Source organism: Ammospiza nelsoni, chromosome 8, assembly GCF_027579445.1.
Source record: "Ammospiza nelsoni isolate bAmmNel1 chromosome 8, bAmmNel1.pri, whole genome shotgun sequence".
Classification (NCBI taxonomy): domain Eukaryota; kingdom Metazoa; phylum Chordata; class Aves; order Passeriformes; family Passerellidae; genus Ammospiza; species Ammospiza nelsoni.
In genome coordinates, this window is record NC_080640.1 from 15638750 (window position 1) to 15657908 (window position 19159).

The 19159-nt window shown below is 39.1% G+C and overlaps 1 protein-coding gene across 2 annotated transcripts in view; it reads right to left on the bottom strand.

The window, feature by feature from the left end:
• The window catches only part of CPEB3 (cytoplasmic polyadenylation element binding protein 3), a 79211-nt gene extending 60085 nt beyond the window's left edge, over nucleotides 1–19126 (bottom strand). The window contains exons 1-2 of one of the 2 annotated variants that reach the window (XM_059476664.1): nucleotides 18949–19126; nucleotides 10077–10987 (exon numbers count right to left, since the gene is read on the bottom strand). In XM_059476664.1, the coding sequence (XP_059332647.1) occupies nucleotides 10077–10987; nucleotides 18949–19006 (969 nt within the window). In that variant the 5' untranslated portion in view covers nucleotides 19007–19126. Of the gene's footprint in view, nucleotides 1–10076; nucleotides 10988–11214; nucleotides 11324–18948 lie in introns of those variants that run through there. The other variant, XM_059476665.1, reaches the window with a different exon arrangement.
• Nucleotides 19127–19159: the final 33 nt, after the last annotated feature.

A 19159-nucleotide genomic window follows, 5' to 3' on the forward strand; every position in this document is an offset into this window, starting at 1 on the left:
AGAAGCAGAGCAAAAAAAATCCCACTCCAAGATTATGTTTTAATTAAAAGCAACTCTTCAGATCAACTATATGCAAGCAATTCCAATTCAGATTAAATTTTATAAATAATTTTTCAGTGGCAAGTACTGAATCATCCCACATATGAAAAAAAAGTTCAATTTAATAACAAATTCAGAATTAATTTATTAAATATATTACCGTCATAGGATAATATATTAAAATAGTAACTGAATAATGCTATGCATACTTCCATCTTTTATTGCCTAAGGGGCCTAAAGGCATAGAGGATATGAGGAAAAGAATAACTAATATAAAATGCCTGAACACTTACATTAAAATTCTTTAAAATAACCAGAATAAAAAATTCTTCCCCTTAGATAAGAAGAGGCCATGAGCAGTTGTGTTGTCAGGTAGGTGTTATGCATTCAAATTACTGCTGCACATTTGGACTTAATTAAAATAATTCGGAAATCACTTACAAGACACAAGTGTGAACAGCCAATTAACCAAAAGGAAACCTTCTTTATGCAGAAATTGAAAACCATATTCATAGGAGCAGGAAAAGCACTTTCCTTTTACATCATAAGAGCTATACTGATTAGCACATGGCAAATTTAGTAAAGATTGCTACAGACAGGAAAAATGTCTTGAGATAAAAGCCTATTTGATTTGCAACAGAATTCTTTTTTTTTTGCACAGAGTAATAAAAACTGACAGGCACCTTAAGAAAATATTGCTACAAGGAAAGAACCAGGATGTTCAGCCACTTACACATATTCAGGGAAACTGTGAAAAGGTCAGCATGAATACCACGGACAACAAATGTCTAGAAGAAGTCTAGGAAGACTGAGAAAAAAAAAATTAAAACACCAGAAGTCAGGAGAAAATAATGTAGCCTCCATAACTGCTTTTCACATTGATAGAGGAAAATCAGGCAAACAGGGGTAAACAAAGGAGACAGATAAATAGTAAGAGAAAGCAATATCACCTATCCAACTCAGTACCTGATGAGGAGCATGGCAACATTGTAATCAAAAGGAGCCAGAGTCGGTAAGGCAGTCAGTGGAAGCACTAAAGCTAGTCCAAATAATAATGTCAGCACTGTGTGTATCTGACTAGAAAAATAAAAATCAAAGAACTGCAACAACTGAAGCAGAATATGAAACTATAGATGACAAACACTGTTTCTAGTTTTTATGACTGAAATGCAAGGATTTTGTCTCTTGCAAAGCACAGTGCAGAAATAACGTAGCATTATGCATTATTGACACAATACCCTGGAAAAGGTGGTTCCTGCTTCTTGAAAGAGTAGGACATGGCTGATCTAACAAGGACTTCCACAGAGCATTTCACATGCTGCTACAGGCAAAGTGACCACACAAATGGAAACAAAAAAGTAACCTGTGCAATTGAGGTAAGAAAGAAAATGGCAAAACGGGAAAGAACTGCTAGTGCTCAAGAGAATCTGCTAAAGTATAAATAATGCAGTTTCTCAAGGGTAAATCTTGAGACCAGTTTCTTTGAGATCACTTGAGATACTTGAAATGAGTAATATTGGTTATTGAAGTAGAAACATAATAATAATATTTACAAGACATCATCAACCCTGAAGAGAGAAGCTCATCATACAAAAAGAGCTGAAGAATTGCAGCAAAGCAGACTGATACTTAATAGCACTAACTACAAGGTCATGACCTCAAGAACTCAATCTTCACCATCAAGTAGGACCTCATCAATCAGTAAGAGTGAGACAGAAAACAGAAATACTGGAGTTTTTTAGTTGATTTCTGGACAATTATAAACCACATATATAAATGTTATATGTGAAAAGGTAAACAAAATTGTAGGTTGTATGAAAAACGATGCATTTCATATGGTTGCCTTTTGAATCTGTACATGCCTGTATTCATAAAAAAAGTTATTTTCATTGTGGTTGTCCTTTCAAATAAATTCTCCTTGCTCTACATGTCCAGTGGAGCCAAGGACTGAGCTATATTTTGAGACATTCACCAGTTCATGTTTATATTTGAACAAAGCTACTGTGCAAGCAAAATGATTTGCAAGAAAACTTTCCAGTTCCTATACAAAAGTGAAGCCTTTAAAAAAACCTGTAAAATTAACTACAATCCATTTTCAAGTGGTTTTGAAAGGCATACACAACAGCAGGTACTTCTCCCTTGCCTGGCAAGAAAAAAATGTTATGTAAGTAATCTACGACTTTGTAAAACCATGTCAGAAGAGTGTGTTTCTGTTTAGACAAGGGAGGTGAGACTGTCTGCAGAAACTTGCATCAAAACATCACCAGTAAAATCTGCTGAGAATTATGGCTGATTTATTTACTCAGAAGTCACAGGTACAGCTTCACGTACTAGCAACCAAAAGCAGCAGGAGCCACCCACCTGAGGACCCTTACCACTAAATGTTCAATCTGGTCCAACCTTTTCAAGATTTTATTTGCAGAAATTCTCACCCGCAGAAAGTGCATGGGCATATGGTCATGTTGCATTGCCATATTTGAACATGCCACAGCTCCCCTCCATTCTGTACTATAAAAGTCCTACTTTTTCTGGTTCCTGATTTTGTTTTCTCTACTCTCTTGTTCTTTCTTGGTCTTCCTGCCACACAGTCAGCTGCTACTTCAGGCTTTGTGAGTTTTAAGAAAAACCCTTTCATTTACTGTCAGAGGTCTCACTGTTCTCAATTTTTTTTCTATTGTCACAGAAAGAAACAATACCATCCTGGAGAGAATACATGAGCAAGAGAATTATTTCGTGAGGTGAAATAATTAGATCAGACTGTTGTGGGCATCATGATTCAAAACTAGAAGTTATCTTTATAAGTAGTTAAAAAAATGTCAAACCCACAAAGAGTGCTATGAACATTTTACACAGTTGGTTATTACACACCTTAACATTTGCTAAGCACATCAATGGATGACAGTAGATTTGCTTATAAGCCATCTGTTAACGTGCTAACAATCAGTTAATACATAAATAATTTGTTAACCCTTTACAAATGTTAAGGTCATGAAGTAAATGGGAGTAACATTAGCTACCTCCATGTTAATTCATTAATGCTTTAAACTCATCTGTTTCACAAAGCAAGATACTTCAGCAGAATGAAGCAGCAACTTTCAACAAGGAATTAGGATATTTTCATTTAATCCAAAACAATATTTAACCACTAAAGTGTTTTAAAACAAAATGTTTGCTCTATTTATTTCAGCAATTTTGAGAAGAAGCTACAATTCCAAAGACTTTCTTTAGGAAATTAGTCTTACTTGCAAAAAAGAGCCTCAGTCAAAGAATAAAACCCAGAGAGCTTTGGTGGGTGAATTTCTTTGTTGTCTGACATTTCTCATTAAATGATCAGCTTTAAGTTGCCTACAGTGTTGCCAAAAATAACTTTTTAGGATGAATCTTTTTAAGCTGAGCACCTTCACAACAATTCTACATCAGAAAGGTGAATTTCACAAGAAAATCCATTTATGGCTATGACATAAAACAAAATCATATATAAAAAGTCCATGAAAAAGCCATAATGAATGCTTTTCTCATTTATGTCAGAAGTGGTTCTTTGTCAATCTGTGTGAAAATCCATCCCAAGCCATACATTTTCAAAGCTCAGTTTGGGCATGGGGAAAGAAAATCCGTTCTGCATGTTCAGACTAAGTTATCACTTGGTTAAAATGTCTAAATTTCTAGAATTCAGAACTTCTAGCCAGTATTTCTGAAAATTCCATTCTCCTTGAATTTGATTAAACCTACTTTTAAAACCCCTCACGCTATTAATTTTGCACAGGACTAAGTGAACACAACTACAGGGATTTATTGGGCTTTCCTCTGTAACCTGAAGCTTTGACACTGAAAGTGGAATAGGGGAGGCCAACTCAAATGAGAAGCCTCATTGAAAAAAAGAATCAAAATTCAGGAGTAGGAAGAAATAGATGTTTGAAAGCAGCTGAACAATTCAAGGGTGGATAAAACAAAGAAAATGGGCCATGCCCACTGAAACCTATTGACAGTGCTCTGTACACATAATTTTCATTAACCTTGTTAAATCAAGAACAAAGAACTATAGAGTTGATCAAAAGCTTCTTAACTTGGGTGATGAATCATGTGAAGTTTATCATTCTAACATGCAACAGAATCTGTGTTTTGCTTAAGTGGTACATTTAGACTCCAGGAATTTAAAAGAAAACTGTTGCAAATTCTCACAAACAGAAAAAAAATCATTAGGAAGAGCAGGAGTAATTCTCCAGAATCTTGAATATGCACAGAGAAAAACATACACAGTTGAAGGAAAAGTTGGTATCAAAGAAATTAAATATTTTGCTTCTTTTCTCTTCCCTGATGAAAAATTCTTAATTCCTGAGTATTTGCTATGTAGCGTGAACCGAATATTTTCACAGGAGCCAATTTGTTGTCTTCAATTTTTCATGCCTAACTTGAGATTCACACAAACAGCAAACTTAAGAGACTGCAGTGGATGTTCTGTGTTCAAAGACCTATTTTCTAAATATTTCAGAAAAAAAAACTATGATTTTTTTAGTCTTCTCAGATTGAGCATTGAGAAGAAAATGAATTTCCCAAACTCTGTGCACCTTATTTACCTCTGCAGAATGGACTTCATATCATGCCTTCTAACACTGTTGTGACAAAGCTGATCAGTATCTACCCTGATTAGCACAGTGCTTCTCTCCTATAAGATCTTAGAAAAATTGACAACTCTGTCTCTGGAATGAGCTTGAGAAACATGCAATAAAGGGACAAAGCCACTTTTCCACAACAAGGAGGAAAAGGAAGACATCAATTAATTGTGATTTACAAATCTACTCATAGCTTGTAGGAAGACAGAATCATATAACTGAAACTTAAGGAAATGAAAATGTTGACCAAGTCTGAACAAACACAAGCAAAGTTTCTGTGACTTTTCACAACATGCATTTTTTAAATCCTAAAATTTACACAGAATAATAAAATGATTGCACAAATGAAGATCTAATTCAATGAACAAAAATTTTACATTCTTCTAACTACTGAGACAACTGCTTAGTACCAGCATGTGCAGCATTCTAACAACTGCTTAAAAGCAATCTTTTTGTGAAACATGGAAAAATTGGATTTAAAAAAATAATGAAACAGAACACGGCAGTGCTACCTAAATTTAGGTACACAACATATAAGATATCACAATAGCCAAAAAACTGTGAAGTCTAGAATAGAAGCAAAATTCAGATGTGTTCTGTTTAATGTAAGATCACTTTTGAACTTTAAACTAAACAGTGCTATATTTTAGCTTCCCCTTAGTATACGTCTGCTAGAAATTACTCTTGAGTGACCTTCATGAAAGGAGAGCTATTTTGCCAACTGCTAACAAATGGAAATATTCATCATTCACTCAGCAAACAGTTTTTTTTCCTTGAAGAACGACTGGAACCTGAAAACACTACTTTTCCAGCTCTCTCTTCCTCTTACATTCCATTCACAAAAGCAGTCTAGGCGAATAGATGAAAACTGGGAGAGATGATCCAAGAGGGGAAATTGCAATATTAACTCCATACTCTTCTCCTTCCCTTCTACTGTTCCTCTCAAAGACAGATAAATCCTCTATCAAATTTTTAGAACAGAATTGTTGATTCACTGTTTGATATTAATACTTCTAATGTTTTTAAGGAAGTCCTGTCTGTGTTCAGAGCTGATGAGAACATCAGCTGCCTACTGAACTCAGACCTTTACTCTACCTTCACTAACTCTGACAGATTAACCATGACTGATTACTTAAAAATCAAAATTCTGATCAATAAGCAATTAGTGCTCAATCATCATACTTTGAATATAAAACAGTCATGTGCTTTTTTTGTACCATTACTATGTTTTAGTTAATTTGAACATGCAGACATTTACCATGCCAAGAAGCTAGAGCCCAGAATGAAATTTAGACTAAAGAAATATAGTGTTTTAAAAATTAATCTTTAAATAGACTTATTACATAGTTGCATTCAACTATTTCTCACTGAAAAAACCCTCTAGATTTAAAAAAGGTTTTTAAAATTAGTCACCAGAGTGTATCAGTCAGTAAAACTTCTTTACTCAAAAACACAGAACATTAATTGTTACACTCATGAATGATCCAATATTTGAACTCTACATTTATACAGATATATGCACTTATATTTAAACACAAACTCATTGCATGCTAGAATTGGCATTTTGTTTAAGCATGAAATATTGAAAATTCCTAAATTTAGCTTATAATTTTATCTGGTCCAGACTAATTCCAATTGAAAACAATGAAGAAAAAACACCAAAACACTTGCCCAAAAATCCTCTCTCAGTCTCCCTGCAAAAGATAGCATGTTAAAACTATCTTTATACACAATAAACACCACCTTTTTTATTTCTGCTAGAGAAATATTTATCAGTAAAGCTGCCAAGAATGGTTTGATGCACGCCAGAATCTTCAGAGCACAAACTGCAATGCATTTTTTTTCTAAAGAACATTACTTGGAAAACAGCAAAACTCAGCACAGTTTCTGGAAAATTGTTACAGTGTTGCTATAATTAAAAATCCACAAGGTAGACATACTTAATTAGAATACCGGTGTGCAAACGTTTAATTCCTTCTCCATCTTCCCTGCAAAGGGAATTTCTTATCCTTGCCTCCAAGGGTCTATTTCAGGCACTATCAGTCCTCCTAACCCCACAAGCTGTGTCCCAATATCTTCACATGGCCAAAAGCCAAAAGAAATACACCATTTACCTGAGAGAAGAGAGGGGTGAGAGAAGCAGGAGATGCCAACAGTTCTGCACAAGCCCCAGCACTCTGCTGGAAAATGGAGCCCAGCCAGCGCCGGGAGAGCGGCGGCCCAGGGACGATCAGTTAATGCCAGCCTCGGGTGCCAGGGCTGAGGATCACCTCACACAACAGCAAACGCCACTGCGCCACACCACAGCCACAGACCCTCACCTGAACCACTCAGAAGCCAAAAAATATTCAGGAGAACAAACTGGCCATGTGTTTGTATTTCCTCTCTGGCCTAGCTCCACACCTGTTCCCATGATCTCGTCTCCAGCTCTTACTTGCTACATTATATTTCATTCCAGACTGATCACTTTTTTACCTTTCAACTAGCAGCTTTGTATCTCCATTTTTAAAATACATACATTGCAATTGATTTTTCCCAGGAAGTGTATGAATGTAGTCTCCCTCAAAGTATTTTTAGTGGCCTTTCCACGCCAATCACAAGGCAAACACCAGAGTTCCTACCAAGTTGTATTTAAATCTTCTGATATGTTCTGCAGCACAACTCCTTGGGACAGACACCAACTGGTTTTGACATAAAAGATGCACTAGAGAATTACTCAAATTAAGGGATGAAAATATATAGCATATTGCTTTATATATATGTCTTAAGAGAAATATTTTCAAATTCAACATTTTTTCCTAGAACAAGATATATCAATAGCTGAGTATCAACTATTTTCAAATATTACAGACTCAGAACACAATCTCAGTTACAGATCTTTTCTGGTCAAAATTTGTGATGACTGCAAAGACCTGAACTACAAAATGGCCCTCCCTGATGTGAAACAGTGAACATATTAATAGTTTTCTTCTTTCTTAAAAAGCCTAATAATCCTAACATAAGATAACAGGTTAACACAAAGAACTTGCTAATGTGCATAAGTGTGTTGCTAGGAAGTTTACTGGAAGGTATTTCTAAAGTTGCTCAAAACCACACAGCTATGGAGGGTGGCAGATGTAAACGGATAAACCTGCCAGAACTACTTGATAGTGCTGACAAGCAGAACTTACTGTGTCAACATATTGCCCAATTTAGGGGTGGGGGGAAGAAGAAAAAAGACAACCAGAACCTTGGCAGCAAATATTAAACTCTTAATTTGAATTTCATTTTTATCAGCGCAACTAAACAGTCGCCTCCTACCAATACTATGGTTTCAAGATGTCTTTGGCATTTCGTTAAGTACAGCAGCAATCAACAGTAACCCAGACTACAATTTTTAATAAGCAAAATTCAGCAGCTCGTATTAAAGAAAAAAAAAGGAGCCTAATAGGGAAAAAAAAATACAAGTGTTCTGAGTCTCTGAAATCAGACTGTAATACCAGCTGGTGCTTAGAATAGCCTACGCATTTGCTTTCAGTTGAACATAAAAATACCAGGTTAAATCCACAGAGAAGAAAACAAGTTTCCAATTTACATATTGGCTAATACTTTAGCTTTTTTGAAACCCTAATTTCAAAATCAAAAGAACTTTTCTTTAAAAGCAGTTAGCTATTTTTTCCTTGTGATGAGTAAATATCTGCCAGTTCAATTTGTGACAATTTACAGTCACAATAATAAAGTTCTGTATTCATTAAAGATGTATCTCACTAACCAAACCACAGAAATAAGACCATTTATTGTTGTTTTCACTACTAATTGAAATATACCAAGATTTGTAATGTCTTACATGTAGACAATTCAGAATACTTGTAAATTGAAACACATTTCTCACTCCTAAAAAAATGACTGGGAGCTATTAGCTTTTATGGTGCTGTGCTCTGTGCAACATAGTATTTACAGCAGGCATATTGTGTCTAAAGTGTAATCTTCCTCCAGCCTTCAGTGCTTCAGAGACATTAACCAGCAGCTCACCAGAAGCCACCCCACCTTCATTTAGGGCAGCCAATAAAAAAATTGCAACTCTCCCTTTAAACAGAATGAAGCAGCAAAATGAAATTTCAGGGCTGACTATAAGATGTCCTCTTTGAATAGGTTTGGAAAGTGAATATATTTTACTTCAACAGTCTCCTAAAATAATGGGGGTGGGGATGCAGTTGTTTGATTTCTTTTTTTCACTGTGTTTCTAAAACTAAAGTGTCGATCTAAATGCTATTCTTAACAAACTGATAAGTTAAAGATGTTTGAAAGTTCATATTTCTTGAGAAAACAACTACCTAAAGAGCAAGCCTATATGAATGATTTAACTGTATTTCAAAACAGAAAATTTTGACCTGTCGGACACCAAAACAGCTAACCTAGAAAAGGTCTGAGATTCACTTCACCTAGTATAGATATAACTGCAAGTGCAAGCTCTGCTTTTTTTCAACTTAAAATGGATTTCACACCATGACAGGTTTCATTCTGCATTAAAATTGCAAATCTTCCATTTGGCCCAGTTTCAGCTGCAATTGATCTGCTCTGTCGTCATAGATTTAAAAAAAAAAAACAGTGAAGGGCACTGCAGCTTTAAATATTTCAGAGCTATGTAGCTAGTAAATAGACTCCATTGCAATATGGCTCTGAAGGTCGTGTCCTATTGTCTCTTTTCCCTGCAAATATTCTGAACAGCATAAAATGGTTTATTTTATACAATACTTTCCTGCCATTTCTAAATCATGTCAATTGTATCAGGCATTTCCTTGCTGGAAAGGACAGATACGCCACTCTTTCCATACACACCCACGCTGCTTCGATGAATCTAACAGCAGGGTGGACGTGTTGGATGTACACAGCTTTTCATATGGACGCCTTATGTGAGCAGGCTCCCTGTTAAATCCCACCACAACATAAGGACAATTAGTTATTGCAATGATGGTAAAATAATTAACTGAATTTCAGGTCAAGAAACATCTTTGGTTAAAATTAACAGCCCAGTTAGAAAACTGAACCAGCAATTTCAACATCTCAGCTTTCTCACATATGGGAGAATAGGAAAAAAAAAATTCTAACACAGCACCAAGGGAACATAGTCTGCCGAACCTGTTTTTCATGAAGGCTACTACCTTTCAGATGCTAAAAAAAGAGCAAAAAACAACAACAAAAATGGCCATACACCACATTTAACAATAAGTTACAAGAAAAATTAGATTTTAAACCTTAAGCTAGAATTGGAAATCTTCGTGTATGCACTCCCTAGGTTCAACCCTGCTTCTTTCACATAAGGTGACTATTTGGTGAAAATATGAGTTATGGAGATGCCACTCAGAACAGTAACACGAAACACAGCCCTACAAAAAATAGAAATCTGTAATAGCTGTCATCATGCAAAAGGTGTGTGTAGTCATTTACCTGAAAAGGCAACAGATTGTTGCCATTGTCCGTCCTGAACGCGTTGTCTTCCATCCAGGATTTGGGGGTTAAGGGTGCAGCCCGTGGGAACTTCGGAGGGGCAATGACATTGCTGGAGAAGGGTTTTTTAAGGGGTGAAATGGGATTGAGGGGGGAGGGCACGCCGACTCCCACTCCCACGCCAACCCCCACTCCAACTGCCCTTCGAGGGTCCCTACCAGCCTGCAGCCCACCCCAAGGGTTGGAAGGTGTACTCCAAGCCGCGTTTTGATGGTTATTCCAGCTGGAGGAGGAAGAAGAAGAGGCAGAGGAGGAAGACGGTTTGCTGGTCATGATGGGCTGATGGCTGTAAGCAGCATTTCTCTGCGCGAAAGGTGCCTGGTTAGGACTCACAGGTGACCTCCGCTGCTGCTGCTGCTGCTGAGCTTGCTGCTGCTGCTGCTGATGTTGGTGGTGTTGAGTCTGAGCTAGGCCAATCTGAGGTGAGAAAGTGCCACCAAATACAGGGTTGACATGGTGTGGAAAATTCTGGAAAAGCATTGTCCCATTGACTGGAGTAATCCCTTGGAAAAAGCTATCATCCACCGTGTTTGTGGTCCCCGTAGACCAGGTGCTGCCAAACGAGGGAGACAAGGAGGTGCCGGCTGCAGGTTCTTGTTGAGGCTGGTGAAAGCTCAAGCCAGGCAAAATGGGAGACTCCATCTGCATCTTCTCCTTGCTATTTTGGGAAGGAGCCGATGTGCCGATACTAGTCACTGAGCTGTTGTCTTCTGGTTTGGGTGTCTCCGACGAGATGGGTGTAGAGGGGGCTTCTGCTGAGTTTGGATCTTGCTGCTGCTGCTGCTGCCGCTGCTGCTGGGGCTGGGCTTTGCTTTTGTCCATCAGTAAATCATCCTGCATGGTTTGCGCAGCTGAAACAGTAGGGGAAAAAACCACAAAGACAGATTATTAACATTGTCATTCATACCACAAGCCGGTCTGTTTTAATCATTTGCTGGCCAAAAATCTCGTCCTATCGCTAGTACTATGCTACAGCATATTGCAAGGCAAACCCGTAATCTTCCCCCTCCCCCATTTAGGAATATGTAACCTTTGATCGTGCTAGATTGCCCTTAAAATATTTTTTAAGATGCTTCACCCTTTTTGATGCCTTGTTTCCCTTCAGTCTAAATGAGAGATGTGCTTATAGGGCAGAGATATACAGCAATTTCGCCACGTCTCTTTTCTCTTACACCGGAACTCAGAGCTCTCACCCTGCAATGAGAAACTGATTCTGGTTCCTGTTTTTCCAAGCACCCTCCTCCTCCACCTCCTCCCCCTGGTTATTTGCATACGTCAATAAATACTGCTGCGTCCTTCAGCAAGGTTAAAAAGACACCAGTCTTCGCTCTTCTCCACCCCCTTTTCTATTAGGGGACCTTTAAAGGAGCCGGGTACCGATTTCCCTTAATTACCAAGCAAGCTGGCAGTGATTGGGGTTTATGGGAGCCCAGGCGCACAGGGACGCTGGCTGATACGGGAGCGGCTCTCGCTCGCTGCACAATCGCTTCCTGCCGGCTCCGCCAGCCCGGGCGATGGCACCGCCGGGAAGGGGGGCCGGGGGCGGGGACACTCCGCGTACAAAGCCACCGAGGGGTGTCACATTTGCCTTCGGTGACCTTACGATCTCTCCGCCTAAAACGCTATTTTACATCAAATCAGTCCTTTACTTGAAGGTATAGCTATCTACTCGCTCTATTTATATACATACCCGCTCTATTTATACACATACATAAGAAATCATCGGTGATTTCTCCATTAGAAAACCCTAAGGTCAAAATCAGCAGACCGGGGAGGTATTATTAGATTATGATCTTTCTAATGCTTTCAAATGAAATATAAAACCAGGGAAAATCGAAATTTTTACACTATAGACATGCTGCATGTTGAAAATCATCTTTATATGCACCAGACAAAGACTAGTGATGCAAATTATTTGCTAAATCAATACATAAGTTTAAACTTCAGAAAGGAATGGTTGAGGCTTATATCTGCTAGAAAAGGTGTTCCATATGAAACAGGGCAGATCATATAATTTTATAATTATTTTGAGACCCAATAGTATTAATACAATACAGACATCAATGAACAGCAATTGTATGAAATTACATCAGGAACCTCCACATTTTGCAGACTTTTCGTCAATTGATGAGATAATTCTAAATCTCAGAAGTATTTTAAATAAGCCCCAAATCACTTGAATTGAGTAACTATACCAAAGATGGCCATCGCTGAATATCTAACTGCATTGCTATTGAGTTAATCATATGACATTTACATTGCATTTTTTAGGATTGTTTTTGTATTGTAACAACGTAAAGCCAAATCAATTAACTGTTTAAGAAAGGTGGCAAAGTGTGAAACTGTCAACACTGTCCTTTTTGACATCAAATGATCCAGGTGTACCTTGCATTTTTTGTTCTTTCCTTTAAATATTTTCTGAGGCATGCACACACATTTTAGTTAAAATGAATTCCAGGAGAGGTTTCTGGTATCTAGTAAGTTCCTGCTACTGCTGCCCCTGATTTACCAGTTCAGTATGTAAAGGGAGCAGCAAGGCTTCCTGAGCAGACCATACTGTGAGACCACATTAAGCTCCTAAGGACGGGGTAACCCATTGCATCTGTTCCAGGCAGCGCTGCTGCTGCTGCTGGGAGTGCAGAGAACCTTGCAAGGCGTTTTAAAGCAATACTGCAGTAAAGCACAATACACCAAGCTCTGTCTGTGTAACTTTCCATTAGCTTCGCTTCTGCCCACATCACTATTACTGCTCAGGCTACATAAAACTACTGATGACTCCACATCAGAGGGAGAAAAGGATTATGTGTATCCCTCTCCCCTGGGTCTGACCTATCAGTATAAAAATACATTTAGAGAGAAAAACATAGCAGCTGAAATGTTAAAATTCTGTCGTCAATAAAGTTATATTTAAATGAGTTAGTCACCAGGTTATCTATAGTGGCTAATACAGCAGTTGCTTCAAATATGTACTTTGACTTAGCTAGCTGGTTTTGAACTTTATCCTAAGGACTGTGATTCATATTCCCTTCCATATTGCTTTTTAAAGGCAAAAATCACTGCACTGTTCAACCCTCTTGTCAAGGTCAAGACCTTCCTTTAATGAATGAAGCCAGTCCAAATGAAAAAACTGGTTAATAAGTGACTTTGACAGCCAGGCCAGCCACTGCCTAATGTGGGACTAGTATGCAGTACTCTTGATTATTTGGTTTAAGTATTTGTACAAATTTACAATCCAGTACTGGAAAATCTAAATCCCCACAGCAATACCAGATCCATTTGCATGCAGAAACCCACGCAGCCAACACAGAAATGGTTAAGGAACAGTTACCTTTGGATTTTCTGTATTTAAAGATCAACAAAAGGACAGTATATTTATTTTCTTCTTTCAGGTTTGGTATATGTCAAATAGTCGACCAGACAGGCAAGAGCACTTTGACAACTGGAAGCTTTCAGCGCATGCTCCCCCAAGGAATCATGGGGTTTGAAGTCTTACCACAGACAGCATTTCACTGCTGCTTCCTGAAAGGAAGAGAGCTCGAAAGGAAAAAAACATGTGCACACTCCCTCTTCTCAGGGAAAACTGCTGCAATCTGAATCATCAGCTCTGAGGAAATATCTGTCAGACTGAGCTGAAAGTGACTAACTAAATGTGAGCTTTTAAATAGTCTGATTTAGAAGCCCAGATCAAATAGCCACCTATTCAGAACAACTGCTAGACAAAGAAATAGTTCCAGTATTTCCACACTTCCCTTACAAACTCCTAGCATAAGAAATTAATTATAAGTTCATACCAGCTATAAAATTTATAGCTATTACAAAGGAAATTCTGCCACGTTGCTTAGCTGAAGAATATATTAAATAATCATGTGTCATAATATAATTTCTAAATATATTCTGAAACTCAAACACAAATAGGTCAAGTATGAAAATTTTAAAAGAAATCAAAATCAGTACACAGGTGAAAAGTTGTACTATTTGAATAGTTTCCAATTTTCAAGTTACAACTTTTTTATTACGGAGTTGTTACTACACTGAAAATTCCACCAAAAAAAAAAAAAAAAAAAAAAACCCAAAAAACAACAACAACAAAAAAAAGCAGCTGCTCAGAAGAAAATCAAGGTGTGAATGTTACTATTTAACATTCCCATTCCATCTACTCTATACATGGTGGTGCCCCACTTCACCTCCCTCCCCTTCACTGCTATCTACATATCTCCAGCCCTCACATCAATACACAGCCTGACAGGAGTTTCTCTCATAAGATATTAATATAGTGATCATTAATGTAGGTTGGGTAAAATTTTCAGAATTTCATTCACTGGCACTTGGTGCTCTGTTTTGCACTAGTCCATGAATTATTCTGCTTATTTATTCTGGGTAATTCATAATACTAATTATTCAGACCAAACAGTAATGCTCATAAGGAAATACATCGTGGAAATCAGAAGTGTGAAAAAAACAGTGTTTAATAAAAGTGCAGGCTGATTTTCCAAGGATGAAATATGCACAGCTTTGTGCATGAAAGAGAGATGACTACAGCTGAGAAAGATAAATTAGGGCAGTTAAAAGTGAGCTGTCCTAACACTTACATCCCTGCTTTCTGCACTGTGTTTATGTTGGACTGGATGGTCTGCCTGCCTAAATCAACTCTGTAATTAAGAGTTTCTCAACACTTGCTCTAACCTGTTTGTGCTACTCTGAATCATTAAAGGCAGCAAAGCTGTTTTCTTACAGCAATAGAAAACACTTAACCCTATGAACTGTCCCTCCTCTCACAGGGCTGGCTCTAGGCATTCCATGCCCCTCCTCTATGTCCCTATTTACTTGTGGGATATTGCTTTTCAGATGATTTGAGGATCCACATGCAAGGGACCGTTTCTGTTGGTTCTTCCCAGGAGACAGTTTCACTTCATAGATCAGTCATTAGGATAAGGAAAAGCACTCCAGGACCAAAGAAAATCAAGATATAAAGACAGTTTTTGATCAAGTAGCCACTAGAAGGAAACAATTTTTTTTCTGTTTCTAGCAACCAACTCCCTCATAACTGGAAGTTAAAAGATAGTAATGACAGCTGAATCAGAACACAAGAGCTTAATTCAACCTGATACATGAACTGCTTGACCGGGGCCAGTTCCAAAGAAACAAATGTAAGAAAGGCCCAAAATAAGCCAAGCTAATTCAATTAACATTGTATAAGGTGCATTTTTATTTTAAGCAATTCATTATGAAGCAATTTAAGCTTCTTTAAGCCTCCTGTGACTAACAAACCATGCTAGGCTTTTTGAGAGAAAGTGACTATTCCAACTAGCTTGAAGGTTAAAATGAAGTGTTACAGTACTGAAAAAAACACAAGTTTTATTGTAGAAACATATTTTTGACTTATATTAGTTTCACTTTAGACTGCTTGAGGGCTACTTGAAAAAGACCTAACTGATCTAGTAATTTAATTTTACATATTACTATCATAGCAGATAACATTTAGATTTGCCAAAATATAGAATATTCCTATATTGCCAGGTTACTGAGCTTTGTTGTAAACAGCAAATCATTTCCACAGTTTTAATACTGCCAGGTCAGAAGGACCATATTAAGGTACAGCTCCTTCCCTATTTGTCCTCTTTTCCAGGCCTCCCTGGAACAGTCATATATACATACATATTTAATCTACTTCCATGTCATTCTTTCAGTACTTGCTTGTCAACTTCTTTATTAAGCTTAAATCTGTTTAAATTTGTTATCAACCCATTTCATATTTTTAAAAGTTTATATTTTGTAGTAAATCCAATAGCCAATTTTAGGGCTCTATTTTGAGCCCTCAATAGCTTATATTTGGTGATTTTCATTAAGTTCTGTACTTGCCTTCGACTGTGCAGTTTTACTTAATTTACTTAAAATGGCTGCTACCTGCAGTCAGTGTCTGGGAGCTGAGCCTGGCAAAGCTCCAGGAGAGCAGCCACTCTCCCTCACTCTGCACTGGCCAAACAGAGCCTGCTCCCAGGAGAGTTCTCTGGGCTCAAATGCAGCCACTCACTGCCAGGTGCAGGTGAGAGATGGCAGAGTGAGGCAGAGTGCAGCCAACATCAGAGAAATGGAAGGAAGAAACAAAGAAGGATCTATTAAGGGATGATATAGGGAGCAATAGTTGAAAAATGAAAACAAAATGCAAGAGGCAATCTGAGATTTACAGTGGAAATTGTCAATGCAAAGAAGGAAGCATAAAGAACAAAAAGAAAAAAAAAAGAAAGAAAAGGGGGATGAGGGAGAATGAAGGAAGAGATTGTAGGGAGAATAAAGCAAGCATTTAAATAGAGCAGCTGCATATCCAGTCTTGTTAAGAAGAATAGAGAAGGATAAAATGACAATTCTTGCTCTGTCTAGGAATAAGGAAGTGGTTTTTGACAAATTTAAAACCAGTTAGTTATATATGTATTTTAGGATCGCACTTTGATTCTGTAAGGAGCAGAAAAGGAACATATACCCCAACCTGACCAACAATTTCCTCAAATCAGTTTTTGGATTTCAGAATCTTTATGCTATTTATGGAATGTTCAGGGGTCTACCACTATAGAATGCTTTGGGTTGTAAGAGACCTTCAAAGCTCCTCTAGTCCAACCTTCTTGCAATGAGGGATGTCTTCAACCAGATCAGGTTGCTTAACCTGACCTTAAATGTTTCCAGGCTCAAGGAATCCACCCTCTCTCTGGACAGCCTGTGCCAGTGCTTTACCACCCTCATAGTAAAAGATGTGTTCCCTATGTTCAATCTAAATCTACCATCCTTTAGTTTGAAACCACTAAAGCTTGTCCAATTATGCTTTTATGTATTCTATTACATTAAAAAAAATAAATTAAAAATTGGGAAAAAAATTAAAATAAAAAAAAAGTCCAAACCTACCAAGTGTTCACTATTTGATCTGATATTCAAGTTTTGTCCATTCCAGTCTTGTCATACCTTCGTTTGCCAGTGGTAGAGCAAATTAGCCACCCTTGCTACAGATAGTTCTATAGCCTCAAATGGTAGCCAAGTGATCCTGGGTTCTAGCTCCATTTCTCCAGGTAAATACTCTTCACAGCTATTATTAGCCACTATGACCTTTATCATAAATGGCAGGCAACCAGCATATCCTTTCAACACCAAAGCAAAAATACAGAAACTGCACAAACCACATACTCCTAGAAATAAAACTGGCTTCCCTCTTGCAATTGTAACACTTGAGAATAAATATAAAAAACCTAAGCTAGGCTAGCCTAGCTGCTCAATGTACTGGCCAATAGGCATTGAGCTTAGTCCAGACCAAGAATAGGAACCAGAAACTCTTGGTATCCAATATTGCTCTTACATGCCACGGACAGCTGTAATTGGGACAGTGTGTATTAGGATCTCTTCCAGGAGGTCATGCCCATGTGGTTTACTCAGCCCACTGTACATCCAACACTCCTCAGCAGTGGTAGCAACACTGAATTTTATGGTCCCAAAAATAAGAGCAAAATACATTTTCTGGGAGAGGATGTCGATGCCTTCTTCCTATCTGTTTCTATACCTCTTGTAAGAAACATTTACAACTCTGTAAATACTTCAGCATTCCTCTTTATGACATTTGTAGCAATTAGAAAATAAACAACACCCTTACTATTATGCATATAATACTGCTTACATGTCCAAGTACTTTACACACATTTTCACAACACTTTTCTTTCCCCAAAGACTCTCAAAACCCAACTGATTTGTCCCTAGCTAAGGCAGCACAGTCAAAGAATCCAGTATATTCCCTAAACTTGCCTTCCTATTCCACCTGATGTCTGTTGTCACGTACATGCAAAAGCTTGACCTCAGCCAAAAACAGCTCCAGGCTGATGCAGCTGCACAGCTGCACCCCGGGCTTGGCCCTGTAAATTACAACCTTGAACAGCAACTGCAGTGTAATTTACACAAGGTAGAGGAACTAGTTTCATATAGCAAATAAGCACTACTCTTTAAAAATATAACATGAAAAGGGAAATGAAAAGTTGATTTTTACTAACAAATCTTTCCAAGAATCTGTCATGTCACAACAGCCTCTGAAAAACAGGCTATTGCCCTTGCTTCGGGAGCACGACGTGAGGCAGGAGACAAACACCCACGGTGGAGGTAATTGGAAAGGCAACTTCTTTCCAGATACTATCCACCTCTTTGCTCTAGAAAGGCTCTTCAGCTTATAAATTTCCACTTTTCCAGATTGTGATGCTCTAAGTTGACTTCTTAACATACAACAAATTCCAAGATCACCTTAGAAGGATTTTTTTTTCCCATCTGGAAGTACACCAACAAAAAAGAGCTTTGCCATTACCACCGGCCGTGCCATCCCTCACCCCACTTGCACATAGAAACCAGTGGTCACCGGGCCTCCATCGAGCACCAAGTGCCACTTACAAGGGCGCTTGTCCTTGTCATCGACAACACCACCACTGAAACGGATTCATTTCCCTTCCGCCGTTCCAGCCACCGCCTTTCTGGGCAGCCCGGTCGGGGCTGGCACCGGGCAGGGTCCCCCCGCCCTGAGGGCAGGTCGGGGCCCGGCGGCCGAGCCGAGGCGGGGGCCGCCTGCACCTGTTCGGCAGGGGAGGGAACGGGAGATGCTCCTGCCCGAGGGGGTCCCTGCGGGAGCGGGAAGGAGGCACAGCAGGCGGCCCAGCCTCTCCTTCCTTCCCTCCCTTCCTCCCTCCACCCGTGAGCGGTCCCGGCCGGCGGCGAGGGGCGGCAGGAGGGGCGGCAGCTGCCGGGCGCGGACCTCCCCCCGCAGACCCCGCTCGGTCCCCCCGCCGCGCTCCCGTACCTGCCCCGCGCGCGGAGCCGGGCAGCGACTGCGCGACGGCGGCGGCGAGGAGAGACATGGGCAGGGCAGTGGGAGCGCCCCGCCGGACCTTTAAACCCGCGCCGGCGGCGGGACTACAGCTCCCAGCGGCGGCAGGACTGCGGCGGCACCGCGGCGGGACTACAGCGGGACTACAGCTCCCAGCGCTCCCGGCGCTCCGGGCACGGGCTCG